Below are 22,303 nucleotides of genomic sequence, written 5' to 3'. Positions count from 1 at the left end.
TCCCACCTTTTAATACTTAAGACCACAAATCCACAATCTATACACATTCACATGCGAACAAGCTTGCACTTTTACTTTTAGGCCTATATGGATCTGGCAGATTAAATAAAAAAAAATCGGCATTATCTGCGTGAAATGTGTTATTTGTGTCTAGTATCATTGAAAAAGGAAAGTCCAGAAGTTTGAAAAAAGAAAGAAAAACCAACACGGTGTTAGCTCTCAGTTCAATGCATTAACTTCAGTTCCCTGCTTTTTTTCCAGGTCTAGCCAGGTTAAAAGATGTCTTACAACTGTCCATGTACAAGGACACCGAGATAACCGTCTATTACACCAAGTCCATGCCATTCGGAACCATGATGAAGAGGATCAAGAGTTCTGGAGCCAACCATATCATCATCGACTGTTCCAGAAGGTCACTGCTCATCATGCTTGAGAAGGTTTGAAGAAATTGGCTTTCATAGTTTCGAATTGGAGTTTACTTTTTACTATTAGGTCTCCATGTTCCTGAGGCCAGACGACCCATAATTAAACCTACTGCCATTTTGACCATATGATTGCCTTCACGACTGGCATCCATTTACTTCACCTGGGTCGATATGGCAGATACAAAGTTATGTCATAATGACATATCCACGTCCTCTAGAAGCGCGTAGGGACATTAATGTGATTATGCACTATACAAGAACTGCAGTGGTAGTTGTGTGACTGTTGACTATCATTTTTTTTAATTAAAAAGAACCTGGAAAATGTGCATGTTCTATTTTGTTTTCACCTGCTGAAGTTCAATCCGTTGGGGAAATATGAGTGAGGTCATTTAGTCAACGAGGCGTATAAAATAAAGACATGACGAAATAACAGAGATGGATACGAATATAACCGTTGTTACAAAATTGCAGATTCTTAAAAACACAGCCATGCTATATACATAAATATTGTCACTCTCAACTCAGTTTCGTCGCAAACACTATATATTAGAAATTGAATCAGCGTATAAAAGAGATAGAGGGACAATGGTATCGTAATGCTCAGTGATGATCTATATTAGAATTTATGCAATTAGTAAACAGATTTTCATATATAGGATGGTTCTTCGTACAAGTTTGGAATGACTTATTTGTGTTTCATTCTCTCTCTCTCTTGTTTACTTTACCTATGTCATTCGTTCTCCGTCCTCTCTGTCTAAGCCATAATTGCTTTCCCTTTATCTCTCTTTCTCTTGACATAAAATCTTCAGGATTGATTTTGAAATCTAATTGAAATTTTAGTAAGAAAGGTTATGCTTCCCTACTATATTACCTATATCGCCTGACTATGTCACTGCATTAGCTTAGGTAGTAGAGCTGTGATGGTATTCCTTAGTTCATTCATCTGCGGTAATCCCCTGTGAGGAATATAGGTGATAAGCTTTCATCAGCCTGTTTTTTTAGTAGACAGCAAATCCATCACGGAATACGAAATAACCTGGACGCGGTTTCAAGAAAGCATTGCGAGCACACGTATAACTCATTCAGAAGCTTAGTTTGTACTTGCCAACTTGTTTGAAGCATGATGAAGTGAAACCGGGGCTCCGTAACACGAAGGTTTGCGATGAATTGCAAATATGAAAGAACCGCACTGATTGGTCCCTGGCCAGTATTTTAAACCTAATGCGCGTGTAAAATTCATATTGATTGATCAGTTCATTTAGCGATTGGTCGCTAATCTTCGTGTCGCGGACCAAGGTCCACCTTCAAAGAAATTCGTTAAGAATAAGAAGGTTGTTCTGACAAGTGTTTTTCCTATTAATTTGATAAATTTTCTCGATTTGAAACACAGGATTTATTTAATGAAATATAATGTAAATATATATGCTGTACATGTATAATGTGAAATATTCACCCTTGAAAAAAATTTACGCTATTTTATTAATTGTGATAATGAAATGATTTGCCTAACATAGCTCCAAATTGTGGTTGTAATTGATTTTAGTTGATATGGGGACGCTAAGGATTAATGGTCATACTCCATATTTGGAGCTTGTTAACAACTTAATCTCTCATTAAAGTATGTGGGTTTCCTTTTCTTTTTTTTTTACAATAACGATCTTTGTTTGCTTATCTTTGGCATCGCAACTATCCATCATGTGTATCTTATTTCTTCTTCTCCCGGATAACAGATGTTACAGCTTCAAATGCTGATTGATTATTACCACTACATTATTACACCATTGGTGAGTATCATGTTCCCATCTCCCCATCAAGAATCTATTCATTCATTCATGTGTATCATTTGTCATACATAGATGCTGGAAGCTCAGATGTTATTACAAGGTTATAGCTACATCCTCACGGCATTGGTTAGTATATTGTGATGACGATCATAGTTACCTATGCTGATACTTATCTCACGCTTCTCAACCATTTTTCCGAATGTCTTTCTCAATCTGTACCAAAGCTCTTAGTGCCTGCTAGCTAGTTCATTTCCCCGTCCCGCCTATGACGTATTAAATAGTCTCGGTAGGAAATATTTTATCCGGGACATACGGAGGACTCAAGAACAGAGGAAATGTATTGTCAACGCCCGTCATGACAAAATACATCAAAGAGGTATCTGTCGGAAATTGGTGAATCAAAAACAGCAGTTTCGTCCCGGACTCTGGACAAGCGACATTATCTGCAATTTTCTCGTCAGCTCTCAAACTTAGGAGGAAACTGCTGTTTCGGTTCATGAATTTGCGACAAAGACCTCCAGCAGTGGTTTGTGATTTGAGGAATTTTTGAAATACATTTGCTGTGTTCTTGAATCCATTTGCCGTCGCGATGAAAACAAATCCAAACTACCTGGCCTGGACGACTCTCTTAAGACCCATAACAATTCTTTGTAAATTAAGCGTTGTTATTTATGTCACAGTAATATCGGCGAAATCAATTCCAAATCGACCGACAGTATGTTGGACATAATACAAGAGAGTTTGGTCGGTCTGGGTCGATTTCGCTGGTGTGGACTGATGTATCAAAAATACTTAATTTAGAAGATTATACTTCAAGGGCATTTGTTAACCACATGAGAGCTGCATTCTGCCATTCATTACAGGCTTTCACAAGAACCATCCTATTTTAGTAGGCAATAGGGGACAAAAAATAAATACGGAGATAATTATTGCAATTTTTTTATAAATGGGCAAATTCAAATTTAATATAGAATCAGTCACCACAAAATAATGTAGGCCTACCGTCATTACAACTTTTGTGAAATGTTAATTTTTGAATGATAGCTATGTGCTTAAAAAATTATGAAATCTTTAGCCAAACCTAAGACAGGGTATTTCTTAAAATGGCGTATACGCACTTTGCACTCAAAAGGTTACTAATTACGCTCTTTGTTAGGTCTGCTTCGCTGAAAAGTGTCTCAGTTCGTGTAAAATTTAATAACGGGTATCGTTTAATGAATTAAGAGAAGCACTCATTTATTTTTTTTCGGTTTATTGATATTCTACTCTATCTGATTTGTGCATGGATATTTTCATATCATTGCTAGATGATTATGACGACTATCTCTAGAAATAGAGACACTGCCTGTTCATCATAACCATAATTGCTCACTTTTTATTACAGCATGTGTTGCAAGTATCAATTACAGCAGTTTAACTATCAATAGGTCTATTTCTCATGCCTTAATGAGAAGTGTGTGTGGGGGGGGGGCGGCATGTGGAATTCATACTTTTTGTTCAATGAATGTTCACTTTCAAATATAATGTATATGATAAGGCGGGAAATTAGTAACGCTTGTAAGAAAGTCTTTTTTTTCTTCTCAATGATAAAACTAGTATTTCAAAGGGGGTAATCCAACTCTCTACATAATACAAATGCAGGGAATGGTCTGCTTTAATGTTCCATAAAATTTGAGATACATTCAATTCTTTATTGCGCAGGATAGGCTTACAGAAAAACCTTCAAACGAAAAAAGAAAAAAATGAATATTACCATTTTCATGATTGAATAATTTTCTTTAGATAAAGAAGAAACTCCTTTTTACCACCGTCATCATTCTCCGCATCCTCTTTCGTATTATCTTTCTCGTATAGTATTGTCACTTCTCATCATGTTATTATACGTCATGACTATTCATATGCATCACATTCCATATCGCCATCGTCATTTGCATGTTGAACCACTAAATAATTATCTATGCTATAATCAATGCAATTTCACATTCTCCCGACATTATCAAAAATTACTATCGATGTTTTGTATTCTGTTGAATTATGGGGTACAAACTGCATCTAAACGGTGTGTTAAAGACGCCAACGGATGAAAATTAAAAAGTCTGTCTCTTTCTTCTTTGTGAATGATCACGCAAACGCATTTAAAGACTCTACAACCTGGCAAACGGAAAGTTGGCCTACATTGAATAGCGCCAATTTGAGACGACTAATTCGCTTAAGAGTTCGCTTCAATATCACTCTTCTTTAAAGTGAATGGCGTGGAGATCAGTGCTTAATTCTGATTGAGCATACTAATTGTGCACTCGTTGTTTATCTTTGCCCTTTCCAAAGAGATATTTAAGGAGATGCATCGGAAATTCTCACTGAAGAATTGATGAATTATGGGTACAGGTCATGGCTCCCTCTTTTCCAGATTTAGCACAAGATGGCGCTATTCCACGTGGTTAGCGTGATCTGTGCTATAAATTCTAAGTTCTAGAAGTAGGGCCCAGTAAATCGATGTGCTCTACATAAAGAACGTCAATTTCCTTACATTATTCGGATTAAAAAGCAAACATCATAATTTCAATAATGTATATATCATAAGAAATCCCCAAGTTCATGTGTTTGCATAATAAACTCCACGTATCAGTCTGTATCATCTTCACATCAGTTTAATTATAAGCCAGACATACTTTTATCTATGTCAAATTTGATAAAATTATTATATTACTTATACTGACATTATGATGATTATCATTTACGAATTTATGCAGCTATCTGTCTTTTCATCATCAATATCATCATCATCATTATGATAAGAATTTCCATTATATTTTCATTTAGGATACGTTCTCGTTGGACTTAACCCGGTACATCGGCGACATGGTCAATATTACAGCACTACAGCTGGTAGACAACCAAAGTCCCGAGAATAAACAGATCTTGCAGGAGTATAAGGATTATGCGTTGCAGAATGGAGTAGGACCGGAAGATGCAGGCATGACGGTAAGATGGTGACTCTGAATTTGAATAATACATTTAGCTCAGCTAAAATCTGGAATCAATATAAATCCTTAAGATTTTTCTTTAAATTTTGACTTATTAGAATTCATATATTTTACGGTTAGATCCAGTCTCTTACTGGTCAGTATATCACAACAGATCTAGATGACATTTGAACATGAGGGGGGGGGCGTGAAAACTGAAACGTAACGCCATTTTTTAAATCGGATTATAGGGGCTTACAGCATCACGATTCGGGCATCTTTAAAAATATTCATCTTTCTTCGTTCCTGCTGTTTCGGTCGACAAAGGAAGACCAATTTGTTTCTTTTAAGGGTGTGTTGTGTGTGTGTGTGTGTGGGGGGGGGGGGGTGGGCTAGATGCCATAACAGTGAAGTCATTTCTTCTTCCAATTGAGTAACAGGACAAAATAGAGATATATACGAATAAGGGCATTTCTATTTACAGTATGTACTTTCCTTTCAATTTGTTTCTTACTCTTTTTTCAGTACTTTCAAAATAATTTGTGAATCGTCCCTGGATACCAGTATCTGATATTATAATCTTTTCTTCCATGTTCATTTCTTGATTTGGTTGTACAGGCTGAGGGTGTGTTAACATACGACGGCGTGAACCTAGTATCCAAGGCTTTGCACCGTGCTAACCGTCAGACGACCGATTTAGCAGTCAAGGCGCTCTCGTGTGAAACCAGTCAAGCGTGGGAAACGGGTCTTACACTGTACAACGATATCGAATCGGTAAGGAGGAAATTAGGATCCTATATCACAAAGAGTTGTGATGAATTCGGTCAAACTCATCCATGGAAATCCATCAATGTCATATTTTTAGACAGGAAATTTGCACAATGTCCCTTTGGAAATAGATTAGATGGAGTACGCTGAATTTTCAAGACATTGGTGCACGTTTTTAGACCAGACACATGCATGTTAGGAGTTGGTTTTGTTGGATTTCCGTAGAGGTGATCGGTCGCAACAGTTTGTAAGACGGGCCCCGGATTGCTTTATGCCAATCTTACTAATATTAACAAATTTTGTGCGTACGCAAACATACAACTAAGAAAGAAAAAAATACACATTTTATGGTTAATCATTAATAGTCCCGTGAAAGCGAACTCATTCTTTTTAACATTTATAGTAAAATAAGTACCCCGGGCCATTTCAAACAAGCCTGTTTGATTTTTGATCTTTTATGTTTGGCAGAAAATTTACAAGCAAAAACAAAATATATCACATTGGTCTTCGCCTGTTTTTATAAAACACTTCCTTTCCAGGCCGATACATTTTATATTTAGGCATACATTCCCTTTTTCATCTTGGAAAAACAACAATCAGATTGGCCTAGCCATGATTATCATTTAATCGAATGATATGACCTAGTCAGATGAAACTGTAGGCCTCTGAATCTCAGGAAGATCTATCGATAAAGCAATTTTCTATGTGGGATCCTAGCCCACACACCCAAGAAATGCACCCGAACCTACCCACTGATAAGCCTATACCAATGTCGAGTAGAAGCTGAAAGAAGACACCCATGTTATGTCAGCGTCTATATACTACACATGACCATAACAAGATAACTCATGATGTAATCACTAGTCACAATACGTTTAAAAAAGATAAGGATGCGTCAGCAGGCACTTGGTTCGGTCACACCAACAACCCGACTCCAAACCGGCCGATGTTATCCCATTCGAAATAAGTAATGACTTTGACCGGAATGGAATCTATTTCGTAGTTGGGACTGTAGCATCACAAATACGAGTTATGTACATTCCTACTGTGTCGGCCTCACCGAGGCGCCTCCCCTCAACGAGAACAGCGTCCCGGACAACTGACCTTGCGAAGCGGGGTGTGACGCTACTCCAATAAACTGTATTCCAAAAAACTGAGGCGTCGAACATGACCTTCTTTGGTTTCGACCCCTCGTGTATTATAGGTCCATGGTGTTACTGATAGAAGTATGTCAAAGCATTCTGCGGTGTTTAGTCTGTCAAGTTAATGGTGTCTTCTAAGAGCAGAGAAGCAGTGATGAAAATGGAAGGTTAAGGGGTCAATACTCGTGTGCTGAAAGTACATGTATGATCGTATCATATAGATGTAGGCCGAATTTATGCCAGTGACAGCCAAATGTAGATTTATAATTGGAATTCGGAAATATGAATTTGAAATTTGAAAATGAAAAAAAATTATTTTGAAATATGAAATTTACGTTTGACACTTGACATTTAAAGTTCGAAACTTGAAACAATTGAAATTTGAAATTCAATTTTATTTTCAAAATTGAACTTGAGATATTGAAAATTAAAAAGGCATCGGTGTAGCTTATATTGGAGCATAATATTTGAATATTGACCTTGGATTTTGATACTTTAGGATTAATCTTGATTTTTGTTTTATTCTTAATTTAGACGATGGTGTCAGGACTAACGGGGGAGGTTGAATTCCAGGAGGGAGAGAGATCAAATACCGTCTTACACATTACATCCCTACACGAAGATGGTATGATACAGGTAAGAAAGGGTTTGGTTTCACAATGCTAACACTCGGCAGTTTGGGGGCAGAGATCCTACCTACATGTAGGCTTCTAGAAAATCATCTAATATGATAAGAAGATCGAACATGATGATAAAGTTAGCATTGAATGACAAACATAATACAAAAAGAAGGTAAACTCAAGATCACGAACACGAATTAAAAAGGATACGAAAAAGGATTGTAAAAGTCATAATTAAATAGCAAAAGTGGGATAGTAACGTTAACCCTTTTTCGACCAGATTAATCACCAGCTATAATTTCACTGGGCCCTCGACAATTAACCTTTTTCGTTTTTTAAATCAGACGAACGCCTGAAAGAAGGCCGAATTATTTCAAGTTTGAGCACGACTTGGTCGGTATTCGTTGTTTTACAAAGTTAAGAAGTTTTAATGGGGGCTTATCCACCCGTCCCACGGATCATTCTCCGTGTTTCAAATTTACTGAACACCTGTTCATCTCCATTTGAAAGAAGTCCAACGCCATTTGAAATGGTCAAGAGAGATCAGATTCCTATGTCTTAATACTAATATAAGTAATTTATCAAGGACCACCTTCCCCAGTAAATGGGAAAAACATCCAATAATTAACACCGGTACAAATCCATAGAATGTCTTCTGTCTATTACTTGCAGAAGTGGGTTGCTAGATATGACGACGAATTCGCTTTGGAGACTATTCTTTAAAGATAAATTCCAGTTTTGGTAACGATCTCAAAATGACTTTTCACAGAATCTAATATAATTACCACCCAAGTGTTTGTTTGTATGAATAAAAAATATATGCCAAAGGATTCTGGAAGAAATTGTGTAATTGCTGAGAAATAAGCAAAATAAGCACGGATTCGGTCACTTCCGTCGGGTCTTTATTTCAGCAAAAATTATACACTTTCCCACGTGTGCCTATCTGTGTTGGTGATCTTCAGTGTGAACGTTTTTCAGCGTAAATTTCAAGATTTCACAAAGTTCAGTTTATGTAACTGTACCAGATCTAGATCCTCGATGATATAGTGACAGATAAGCCTGGTTTTACAGACTTTCACATGAAATCAGTGTTTACTGCAACTACTGGTATTTCTCTTTAAACAAAATATCATGTGTTTTCAGATAGGAAACTGGTCTGAACAAGATGGAATCGAGATGTATCCTATCCAGTACCAATCTTCAGCAGGTTCTAGATCTGGAATCAATAGGACACTGGTGGTGACAACTGTACTGGTATGAAGTTAAGGTTCTATCCTTTTTGTGATGTTGTTGTTATTATTGAAAAGATGAATACGTTGTACTTTAATGCATCTATCAGTCCAGTGGGATGTGTCTGACCATTGATTCCAGCAACGACCCTGGTATCCATTGGTAACTACCATGGTAACAACCAATGTAACAATGTACAACATCCATTAAAAAATCAAGGATTTCTGGATAGTCACCAATAGATGACAAAGTTGCCAAAGTAGTAACCTCTGTGCACTTTTATTTTATTTACTTGGCTGTTACCGATATCAATATTATTCCCCTGGCCAGAGGTATGGAGAGTAGCTGTAATATTTGATAATTATGACACCCTGCTTATTATTAATAGTTTACTTTCAATTCCCCCCTAAAATATAAGCTATTGAATCAACTATCCAGTGTTTGAACTTCTGATAGCGGTGTAAATTTAAAATGATATAAGTTGACCGCATTATTGTTTATTTTTGTGTGTAGGGTGTGTGAATGCAAGAAGAGGAGGTGGGGGAGTAAAACTGATTGTAGCAGTGTAAAACACGTTGAAAATAGATCATTCGCTTTATGACAAGCATGCTCTCTTTGTCCCCGAACAGGAGAAGCCGTTTGTGATGTTCAAGCAGACAGAGGATGGTCGTACTCTAGAAGGTAATGCAAGGTTTGAAGGGTTCTGCATCGACCTACTACAGTTCATTTCAGAGAAGGTTGGCTTTGATTACAGGATCAAACTAGTAGAAGACGGTAACTACGGAGGTCAACTGGAAAATGGATCTTTTGATGGAATGGTGGCCGAGCTTATGGAAAGGGTACGTCATGCCCAGTTGTCCTAAATCATTAATCCTTCAACAACAAATGAATAACTGGTTTTGTTGGCAACAACATAATACGTTTTTAAAAATCTAATATAACAAGCTTTAAAGTGATGGAAAAATGTTTAAGGAAAAGTTTAGGATTTTTCATCAATTTGCTCGTGGAATTTGCATCATTTTATTCATACCTCGCATAGCGGAGCAACATAACTTTATGGAAAAAACAAAAGACCAAAAGAAGGAAAACAACAAACTATGAAACTCGATGATAGCGAAATGACCGAGGAGATAATGCACTTGGGTCTCATTCATGTTATCAACCTCGGTCTGTGCCGATAGGACCACGCCCCATGTCCGTGTTGTATAAGTCTTAACTTATCATAAGGCTGTACTAAAAAAAATCCCATGAAAGGGGGAGGGGATCTCACAAAAAGGTGTTTGAGAACATATTTAGAAGGATTTTTATTTTCATTTATGATTAAAAGATAGATTTGCGGCACACTTTCACTGGACTTCTGTGAAAAAAGCCTATACAATAACAGTCAACATAGCATATAAACAATTATTATTAGCAATTTGGATTCCAGTCTGTAACTTATATGACTTAATTCAGGCAGGTTATTTTTCATACTTTATGGTGTTCACTTTTTTCTCAAAATATTGTAATTATCACTAATCGCTTAATAAACGGACATTTCATTACATCTTAGAAAGCTGATCTAGCCGTGGCGCCACTCACCATCTCCTACGTACGAGAGCAAGTCATCGACTTCTCCAAGCCCTTCATGTATCTAGGAGTGACCATCTTGTACCGCGTTCCTGAACCTCAGAACCCCGGTGTCTTCTCCTTCCTCAACCCACTGTCCTTTGATATATGGATGTACATCATCATGGCCTATCTAACCGTCAGTCTCTCCTTCTTCATGCTGGCCCGGTTCAGTCCGTACGAGTGGTACAACTCCCATCCGATCAACCCAGAATACGACGCGGTCGAGAACCAGTTCACCCTGCTCAGCTGTCTCTGGTTCTCCTTTGGTGGTCTCATGCAGCAGGGATCCGAGCTGAACCCCAAGGCCTTCTCCACCAGGGTTCTCAGTGGCTTCTGGTGGTTCTTCTCGCTCATCTTGGTCTCGTCTTACACTGCTAATCTAGCTGCTTTCCTGACAGTCGAAAGGATGGTCTCACCTATCACCAACGCAGACGACCTTGCCAAACAGACGACTATAGAATACGGCACGAGGACGAGTGGAGCCACGAATACATTTTTCAGTGTAAGTTTACTTTTCATCAGAATTGATATTTTTCAGTCCAATATATCATTTTGATGTGAAATTTACTTTCAATGGACTACATTTTCGAGTAATTAAGGGTAGCGCAAAGCGTTAGTCTGTAACGACGGTATTATATATTTTCATTCTTGTAAGAACATGTATAACACTGTAATGCAGTTTTTTTATGTTTGTTGGACCACTTAGCATATTCTACCTATTCATGATCTACAAATAAGGTTAACTACTACTACTCTTACTCATTGGCGGCGGAAGCCAATAAATTTAGGGGGTGTCCACCTGAAATTTTGGGATGGACACATGTAAAAAATAGGACAAGCGCCCCAAAAATTTTTGAGAAGCCTAAATTTTAGGGGGGGACAAAACACGTGTCAAGGGGGTCCACGTGAATTTAGGGGGGGACGCAGGAAAAAAAATTGACAAGCAAAAAAAAAAAAAAAAAGGTTATCAAAACAAAATTAAATTTAGGGGGGGACCGTCCCCCCACCTAAAATTTAGGGGGGGGGACACGTCCCCCCGCTTCCGCCGCCTATGCTCTTACTACTACTGCTACTACTTCTACTTCTACTACTCTCACTTCCATGTACTACTCTTACTACTACTACTACTACTACTACTACCACCACTACTACTCCTCCTACTTCTACCTCTTCTACTACTACATCTTCTTCTTCGTCTTCATCTACTACTACTATTACTACTACTACTACTACTACTTCTACTCTCACTTCTATGTACTACTCTTACTACTACTACTACTACTACTACTACTACTACTACTACTACTACCACCACTACTACTACTACTACTCCTACTTCTACCTCTTCTACTACTACTACTACTACTACTACTACTACTACTTCATCATCTTATTCTTCTTCTACTACTACTACTCTTACTACTACTACTCTCACTTCTATGTACTACTCTTACTACTACTACTACTACTACTACTACTACTACCACTACTACTGCTACTCCTACTTCTACCTCTTCTACTACTACTACTACTACTACTTTTCTTCTACTACTACTACTACTACTACTCCTGTCCTCCTATTACTACTTCTGCATGTACATGTACTACAATTAACCTTTCTCCTGCTCCTCTTCCACAATGTATTCTGATTCTTATGTACCAAAATTTAAAATGTGGCATGGGATCGCACGTTAATTAAAAGTGTGTTATTCACTGTAGTATTCGAAATTGATATGTAAGTTCATTGTTAGTGCAGATATACAATTGTCATACCACTTCAGAGCCTACAAGTTAGAAGGGGATCAAAAGATCTATTTTTGTCTTAATGAATGATAAGAATGATTAATAAGTAAGTGTTTGTTACCGCAAAATCGTAAAATAGCCTTAAAAACTGACATACTGAAGATTTTCGACAGGCACTCGTCGGAGTAAAATCTCATGAATGACTTAAACGCTAGAGCAAAAAAAGAAGATATATACATGTATAATAGAACAGAAACTACACAATGGACGCTAAATGGCGAGCTATGATTGGCTGTCAAATACACAATTTAGGCTTGGTACCAGCCGTATATTGAAGCGAAGCAACTAAAATAATGCAAGGCGATTTCATGCGATTTTACTCCGACGAGTGCACGTCGAAAAGCTTCAGTATGTCCGTTTTAAGGCTATTTTATAAGAATGATTCCAATATAGGCATGATATGAAATATCTAATGGGTAGAACACAATATGACAGTATCAACACATATTCACTATAATTTATGTGAAAAGACTGCAATTTAACATAGCCAAGTGAATATGTTCAATTCAATATTTCCATTACGCAAACGTTGGTACTTGCACTCTCAAAAGTGTTTTACGGATAAAACACTCGTTGATTTGGGGAATATTGGGCTTCTCCTAAATCCATTTTAGAATAATTAACAATCGTTGAGATATAAACTCGTCTCCTTAAAGGGGAAGTTCACCCTGAAAAAAAATTTATTGTAAAAATAGCAGAAAAAGTAATAAAAAATATTGTCGAAGGTTTGAGAAAAAATCATCAAATAATTAAAAAGTTATTAGAATTTCAATTATTTGATTTGTGACGTCATATGCGAGCAGCATTCCTACATAGCAAATGGTAAAAAATCAATGAAATGTCATTTTCTCAGAAAATTGATAATGGTTTTCGCTGTACCTTTTGTACATCAAAAGACAAATTATTTCACACCCGATCATGGATAGAAAATAAAATTAAGTCATCAGGAACCATGCAAAATTTGAAATTCATGCATTTTATATTACATAACACATGGGGCAGCTGCTCGTTTATGACGTCACAAATGCAAAACTTTGAACTCTAATAACTTTCTTACTCTTTAACGGATTTTCCTCAAACCTTCACCAATATTTTTACTATTTTTTCTGCTATTTTTGCAACAAAGTTTTCTTCAGGGTGAACTTCCCCTTTAACTCTACTGGCAGCCTTTCAATTTTCATCAGGAATATGCATTTTTTTTTAAATAGACTGACCATTCATAAAAAAATGTCTCAGAAATCTGGGTCATAACAGACTTTATGAGGGACAAATACTCTGTACAATCAGATTCAATCATGCAAACATACCTGTGCTGGTGTCTTACATCGGTGATGCTTTGAGAAGTCCAGCCGTTATCTCATTTCACCACACTCAGCATGAAGCATGGCGCTAAAGGTATTGGGGTAATAGACACCCCTCCATGTCGCAACAGTTGCTGCTTCAAACCCAGCACCACACTACATACTCTAGGTGTCGACTTCCAACGCCATCCCGCCAGGCTCTTATATCCACCATCACGCATTCGCAGATCATGGTTACGCTGCTAAACATTGCTAATGGCAGACATCCCGCCATGACAATACCTACGATAAAGACATGTTAAAGAGGATCACATCGGGCAATGTGTTTTGAATGTTAATGTCATTCTGGCGTGAAGCTACTGTTTGTTTAACCAGCATGAAATGTCATTTTCTTAACAGCATGATGTGTAGTCTATATGAAAGATAATGAAGAAAAACCACATGCAATAGACCAGTTGTTGGGCCTGATCACCGCTTGCTTATCATACTCGGCTAATAACAATGAATTGGACTTACACTTATATGTATTCAAATCATAAAAAATAATAGCAATTCAATCTTTTTATGATATGAAATAAGCATCAGAAGTACAAGATTATAACATTAATGGCTATAATTCGAAATAAAAAGACAGATAAAATGATTCAGATATTCCTATCTGTTTCCACCAACGATTTTCCCCGGGGAACCGGATTATTTGTTTCATCCTGATTATAATGTAGATCGTGTGATACCTTCATTTATGGATGATTCCTTCATCCTTTCTTTGCTTTTCCAGCGATCTAAAATCCACACATATAAGACGATGTGGGAGTTCATGAGTTCGAGGCAACACGTGTTTGTGCAGACGTACAGGGAAGGCATCGACAGGGTCCTGAACAACAAGAACTACGCTTTCCTCATGGAATCCACCATGGCCGAGTACGAGGTGTCACAGCACTGTAAAAACCTCACCATGATCGGTGGGCTCATGAACTCGAGGGGATACGGTGTGGGTACACCGTTAGGTAGGTGACACCTGGGGAATCCCTCCAGATTTTAAGTTCAGATATTGACCAACAGTTACTCAGGGAGCAGTCTCTTTTACCCATCGCTCGACTTGATATCAAGAAATTATCAGTTTCAATCGCAAGTGTCATGGAAGTTCGAAATGTGAGGGTTTTATTCACTTCGAACCATTCCGATTTTGGCGGAATAATTCGGATTTTTTTACCTCGATTCCGAATTCCGAATTTTTCAATAAAACAAATCCGATTTTGGGGTCAATCAGTATTATAAATAAGTGACCTGCCAAAATAATGTTATGACAAATATTTTCCGCAACTTTGTGTTTGAGTGATTTTTTTTCGTGGCATACCCTGGGATGACCTCGTAAGATGACTTGTCTTTTTATATTACATGCGATATAGTCATTGATATCATTAATATTTTTAACATTAAGTTATTTCTTTAAACATCTTACTAGGGACTTTGAAGAATACAAAACCAGCTTCAATAACGTACTTTTAGTAATAAATTGAATAACAATCATATACAAAGATAAATGTCTAGAGCGAAAGGCTTGCTGTGATTCGTACCCAGCTTTGTCAATTGTTTATCGGAGCCGGTGTGTTTTTCATAAAGCTGTTCGTAAGATAAGAACGACTCAAAAAGAACGACTGGCGATCCTTTCTTTTGGTAAATGGTATACACCATAGGCGAAGGTTTATCGCGTGAGAAAGGATCACAAGTCGTTCTTAAAGTCGCTCTTAACTTACGAACAGCTTTATGAAACGGCCCCCTGGATTGTAATGTTCTCTTACCTCCATCTAAAATTAGGTTCGAGATATCGAGACGAGATCACCAAGGCTATCCTCAAACTCCAGGAAGAGGATGTCCTCTTGGAGCTCAAGAATAAGTGGTGGAAATCGGGCCAGTGTGTGAGGGATGATAACAGTAAAGACGACGCCAGCGAGCTGGGTCTCAAGAACATAGGGGGCATCTTCCTCGTGCTCGTCGCTGGGTCATCCTCGGAATCATCACCGTCATCGCAGAGTTCATCTGGAAGTCAAAGCAAAATGCAGAAATTGACAAGGTAGTTTTTGGCCCGTATTCTGAAGTCGGGTTTAAAGTTTGGGCTTAAGTATGGGAAGCCAAAAGTATCAATTTTTTTATAAAGTTGTATATTTTTTGTGTTTACTGTGTTCTTTCTTGATTCATCGATAGTGAAGACAATCATCGATTTATACTTCCTAGACAATTTATTGTGAAAGATTTGATAGCCGAATGAGCTGAAGTATGAATGACTATATGATATCTGTACTGTAAGTGATTTATGTAACAACTGGCTATCCATACTTAAACTACAACTTTAAACCTGAGTTTGAGTTAAACCCGACTTCAGAATACGGGGCTTGTGTCCACATATACTGAGCTGAACTGAACTTATCTTATTGCACATGGAATTGTTATACATAATTACGTTAGAGGATAATTTGAACCAAAATGGCATGGATGTTTGTCGAGTATAATACCTTCCTACATTTAAAAAATCTTGGATATATTTTTAGCCTTTAGCTTTTCATATTGATATGCTGATATGATTACCCAAAAAAATTATAATTACAAATGAATGAACGAATAAATATATAAATAAATAAATAAACAAAATGTAAAAATAACAAAATTATGGATTCTTTTATTTTCTCTCCCATAGAAATCGCTATGTGCAGAAATGATGGCTGGAATCCGCTTCGCTTTTAGATGTAATGGTAAAAAGAAAGCACCACCGTCAATGGAACATAAATACATCCCTTCGCCGTATCCTACTGGCATAAATGGACAAATGATACCAATGACTGAGACAGTTGCGTAACTGAGTAATTTTATGAAACATATGGGTTTTGAACCAACACGACGTCGATTGATGTCGGCGAATGTCACGGTATTCCTTCTTTTTAGGCTGTTTGTCAAAATAATTCTTTCTGAACTGACGAGAGGGAGGAAAAGCGAAGGAAACGTCAATAGATGGTATGGGAATACATCTGCCATCTGTGGTATCTCTATCCGTGATCTTTTTTTATTCGTTGCTTAGCAACAGAGGGCGTGGTTCGTGGCATCTCGGCGTAAAAGAAACATGTCATCTATGAACATAGTTGAAGGAGTGTAGAATTGGCGCCCTAAACTATCTTCGCCGCTGAATACATCTCATTGCGATCTAAAGATCTAATAAAGAAGGGAGATAAGTTTTATATTTATACATGCTTCAAACGAGAAGATGAAAACATATCTTCATGTGTTATAAGATGTTTTGGTGGAGTCACAGCACATTTTATTCTTAAGCTCAAGGAACCTTGTATATTCATCACTATTATAATAATCATGAAACAAAGCCAAATTCATTTATTTATAAAACAATAAAACGATGTTGTATTACATAGAAAATTGTGTATTGGTATGAATATGTGGGTTTTTGTGACTATTCATTGTGGACAAATGGTCCTTTGTTTTAGGTCTTCCATTATGACATCATAGTAGTGGCCATGCTATGCAACAGTTTAAATTCTAATAGCATCCTGGTGATGTGACGTAATAATGAATCAACTGTACTGATGTGACTACGCGAGTAGGAAGCTTACGATTCACGACGGGAGGTTTGATGACGGTACGTCAGAGCAGAGTTAACACCTAAATAGATTTTACAAGCCAGTCAACACTCGTAACGTATAAGCCCGTGCACGGTAAAGAGTACAGTGTCGTTTCAAGGGCAATAACAGTTTATGTGAATGCCGCACTCTCAGGTGTTAAAAATACATAATGCATATCGTGGTTTGAGCATACACCAAATATTGTTACACTGTAGAAAATAAAGTGCTAATTCAGCACTTGTATAGTAACCTCACTTCGGAATGCCGATTTCGATTTCGAATTTGAAATAGAAAACAATAACTCCGAAGTGCAGTCACTATACAATCTATGCATTACAGTGCTGAATTAACACGTCCTTTTTAGTGTGTATAATGACAACAAAATTTGGTATATCATCACCAATATTGTTGAACGTCCCGAATTTTGCAATGGCCTATGGCCCTATAACCACTGGCAGTGTACTTTTGACATCACCGCGTGCGGAAATGATTTTTCAAAAGGAATTGCAGTGATCTATATATGCTTCTGTCACCAAAGGTACCGTCCTAATTCGTAGGGTCCCTACTCTTTCAGGCATGTTTTATCTATTTGTCAAATATCGTGATACATACCTAATTGATGTTATGCATAATTATGACGTCATACTATCATAGCGCCTTCCCTCAGAGGATATAGGAACATGCGTAAACGGAGTTGGCAGAGATGCGCCCGCCGCAGATCACCATTGGATGCAAGGCAATGGCTGTAGCCTCTAGGATGGCGGTGCGGTGACGCCAGTGTGTAAGGTCTATGGATCTTGAAATCACAATATTTGATACGTAGTTGAATAACGCCTGCTAGAAACTTTAGACTGACTGATAGGTGTGTGTCATTCAGGGTCAAAATGCAGTGTTATTTGTTTCCTATTCATTGTTTGCTTGGTTATTAAGTCTTGTACATATCGTGTATTTCATCAAGTGAGTTTGTAAATTGTTTCTTGAATAATACTTCCTCGTAACGGGTAAATGTTTATGTTTTAAAATCAATAATTTTGACTCGTAATTTCGCAAAATATGTGCAATGCACTTTGAAGGTGGCTTCAAAGAAAGAAATAAACAAACAAGACACAAACTTTATCATGTTGATGTATTATTTACGTCAAATAGAATTCGTCAATTCGACCCGTGCAGCTAATCATAGTTCGCCCTTAGATACCATTATTTTATGATACCTGTATTATTTGTTTTATTCTAAAAAAAATGGTATCATTTCAAAAATAATTAAATCTCCTATCATCTCATATCACATTTATTTTTTTCTTCATGATTAAACAAAGTCAAACCAAAAATAAAGCTAGTAACCTCGTCAAATTACGGAAAACTTGTTTCTTTTCTTGGTATGAGAGTTATTACCCTGCTTTATAAAGCACCTAACCTCTTATTTTTTTTCAAACGCCCAAGGTTAATATGTGTAGCATTTCAAAGGGAAAAATTTAAGGTATTACATCATGAGATATCGCGAAGTGTTTGCAACAAAAAGAAATATCAATAATGTAGGCCCAGTTTTCATGTACCAATAGCGAGTGACTGCTGATTTAATGTAATTTTATGGATTGCGCTCCATTGTTCAAAATCTATCTTGCATCTAGGATGTTTTAAATATAGCTTGATGCGAACTTGTTATCTCTGTAACTGGCGACCAATTCAGATATCGCGGTTTTTACTGGTAAAATCATTGTATGGGAAAGACATCAGTTGTTTAAAAGATTGACGTAAGTCCTAAGTGTAAGTATTGCTGATTTTTTTTTAACAAATGAATAGGTCCTCAATGTTTCATGAGATGATGTACTTTCTTTTATATATATCTAAAAGGTCTATTTTGGCGTTAAGTTCTTGCAATACGTGTACACAGTCTCTTGTCAATCACATTCACTTATATTCTCCAACCAAGGTAACGTGTTTAAAAAAAATAATTCAAATGAACTGTAACGCAAATTCCGTTTGAATTCACATGAAATTTATACCCTTTACTGCATAATAGACATCTCGTGCTGGATATCTGTTCTGAAGTGTTGAAAATATCTAAATTAAAATGAACGAAGGAAAGGGAGACTGCAAAAATGAAAAATGTTATAAAATGCTTTGATTTTTAACCTTATATATAAAAAAATCACGCTGGTCTAAATGGACGTACCTTTGAATTTACAACGAACGATATACGAATAATACACATGATTCTATTTAACTTGATATTGTGGTAGTACATTATATTCATTCCAGATCAATAGTTACTTGATACTTCCAATTTGACACTCATTTACACAGATAATAATGTACGGACTATTATTTAACATCTGATCCATAGCAGTTTATTGACATTACATTGTCTTACTAAATCTCTGATTTATTTAAGTCATATGCGTACTATATCATGTGAATTGTTTTTTGTCGATTTAATATAGTGAACTGATAGCATAATCTACACGTCACGCAGTTTCATCCTCAGTTTTTGTTTAACCAACCTATAAATTGGTTGAAGTACAAAGGTTATAAGTACTAATGGTATTATCTAAAACTAATTGAGAATTTTTGGAACGAGCATTTGGGTAGATTTCACAAAATTCTGACAGTGAACAGACACGAACAAAAAAGAAATCGTGCACAGAAATGTATCTTGAGGGAGATTGTTAAATTAATGTTATTAGTTTTACATGCAGCTGTTAAAGTAAAAGTTTAGATGAATCTATTAATCTATTTTAATTGAATAAGCTATTTTGTCAAAATCTTTTTTATTGACCCTTAGTTGTTCTTTTTTTTTAGATTAAGCAATCCGTACATTTGGAACAATATTTACATTTGAATGCTCTGAAATGCTTTATTACAAATAAACATTTATCACATGTATCTGATTATGACTGCGATTTATTTATTTTTTCAATGATAACTATGTGAATGTTTAACATGATATTGTAATGGTTTCCGAATCCTATCACAACACAAATTTTGACAGTAATCCCTTTGATATGGGACTTGATGAGTAAATATGTGTTATAGTTAAACTAAATAATTATTCTCAAAATAACGTCATTTATGTAAGAAAGACGCATGCTTTTTTTTTATTAAGAATGCCTGCACAAAATTCTTGTTAATTTTTCTAAAGAGGTTTTCAGAAGTTGGCACTGCACTCTAAAAACTAATCAGTAAAAATGACTAGATAATAGGGTCAGCTGGGTGCAACTGTTACTCTAGTCATATTTGACTATTTTCTGGTCGTATTTTACTAGAACATATATAGTTTCTGTCAGAAATGTGACAAGGCATATCAGTTGCACCAAGCTGACTACTGGTGTAGTCAATTTGACTGATTTCTTTTAAGAGTGTGTAAGCAATAATTATGTTCGATAAGCAATATACAGTGACATTTCGATACTGCCACTCTCAAATTGTTTGGTTAATTGCAAATTACACTGTAAAAACTGTGGTGTTAAAACTGACACCAGTTGGTGTTAACAGAGGACCACACCCTGAGGTGTTAAAAGTACACCCTACAGATTAAACATAACACCAAAGAGTACAAAATTTAATGTAACAACAAAAGGTGTTGTAATAACACATATAAGCGTTAAACTAACACAGTCACTTTAACACCGGTGTAAAATAACTGCGATCCTCTATTTATACCGGTTAACACCACAGTTTTTGCTGTGCGGGAGCAAATATTGTTGTATGCGTTTTGTCATTTACCTCCCAAAATAAATATATGTAAATGGTAAGTGTAACGTTTTGTAAAAGCACTTTGGTTGTGTGCGGTATTATATACAGGTTATATCATCTTCTTCAGAACATTTGTTTTCTTTGTTTTGGTTCAAGTTCTTTTAAATGGTTTGTATAACGTGTTACAATTTTTATTAACCTTATTTGCATTTAGCCTAAAAAATGGTTTATTGATAATTGTCGGGGCAGGTTAGGCATATGAAATTCTATGATTAAAGGGAAGAGCTATATATGTTATTAAATTTACACGATGAAAATATTGAATAACTCAGTATTGAAAATATTGAATATTGTATCTCAGTAGCAGGTTTAATAGTGCATCGTTCACCTTGTTCTTTTTAGAGACCGATTTTTTTCCAATACATTTATCTCTGAACTCCTTCAGAGTAAAACAAAATTGATTTGAAATATAATCCTAAAATGACTTGTGCATTATATACATTTGTAGCACTTTTCACATTAGTGTTCTATTGTCGAGAATCTTTTGTTTTCTTTTTTCAGTAAACATGGTACGTTTCAATGTATCAAATTCAAGCAGAGACGCCTTTGGGTTTTGGATCGATTTTTTTTTTAGCTGCTTTTGATTTCCAACTTTTTTTGCAATGGGCACATGATTATACTGACAGGTTCAGTATACTTCCAGCTGCCACGTGGATTGATCATGGGACTGGTTTCTACGATTGATTGCAATGGTTGTGCATGATCAATCGTAAAAAAAATCAGCACAACTCGCTAAGGTTCGTGTAACTGGGTCCAGACGATGATAACCACATTTTTAGATAGCTTTTAGATGTTACATTTTGTATAATGTTCTAGTGCATAACATTTATGTTGCTGAAAAAAAAGACTTGCAAACATTTATTTTGTATTCGGTATTATCATTCTTCAATGGGGATATGGTTTTCACGATATTGATGATTGCAACAGTTTCCTTTATCTGGATAGCAATATTGTTATCAGTGGTTGTGCCAGTAACACAAATGGGCGCATTCATCTTTGGCAACAAAATCGTGTCCGGGTCATGACCCGTGACGTACTTTGTAAATAGACAGCTGTTATTGAAATTCAAACATATTGACAAACCACCTTACTCATTGGTTGTTAGATTAAGTAGAAACATTATCTTCAGTCCATGTTTTTTTTTCTCTTTAAAATTTAGTTATGGCTAGATAATTTCTCTAACGTAGCTTATGGGTATTTATAGTTATCATGAATATTTTTATTGTATTTCCGTATTTTTTCTTTCAAAACAAATATTATTCTCATTCAATAAAATT

At 36.3% G+C, this 22,303-nt stretch overlaps 1 protein-coding gene across 1 annotated transcript in view; it reads left to right on the top strand.

Moving 5' to 3' along the window:
- Positions 1-18,066, top strand: part of LOC121413970 (glutamate receptor ionotropic, kainate 2-like) — a 32,999-nt gene extending 14,933 nt beyond the window's left edge. The window contains 12 exon segments of the mRNA XM_041606998.1: positions 262-437; positions 2,282-2,335; positions 5,030-5,191; positions 5,791-5,946; positions 7,617-7,718; positions 8,846-8,956; positions 9,562-9,771; positions 10,485-11,045; positions 14,426-14,654; positions 15,466-15,648; positions 15,651-15,721; positions 16,343-18,066. Of these exon segments, the coding sequence (XP_041462932.1) occupies positions 262-437; positions 2,282-2,335; positions 5,030-5,191; positions 5,791-5,946; positions 7,617-7,718; positions 8,846-8,956; positions 9,562-9,771; positions 10,485-11,045; positions 14,426-14,654; positions 15,466-15,648; positions 15,651-15,721; positions 16,343-16,501 (2,174 nt within the window). The 3' untranslated portion in view covers positions 16,502-18,066.
- Positions 18,067-22,303: the final 4,237 nt, after the last annotated feature.

Source organism: Lytechinus variegatus, chromosome 4 (assembly GCF_018143015.1).
Source record: "Lytechinus variegatus isolate NC3 chromosome 4, Lvar_3.0, whole genome shotgun sequence".
Lineage (NCBI taxonomy): Eukaryota > Metazoa > Echinodermata > Echinoidea > Temnopleuroida > Toxopneustidae > Lytechinus > Lytechinus variegatus.
Note: the sequence above shows the minus strand (reverse complement) of the source record. Positions and strands in the feature narration are given on the sequence as shown.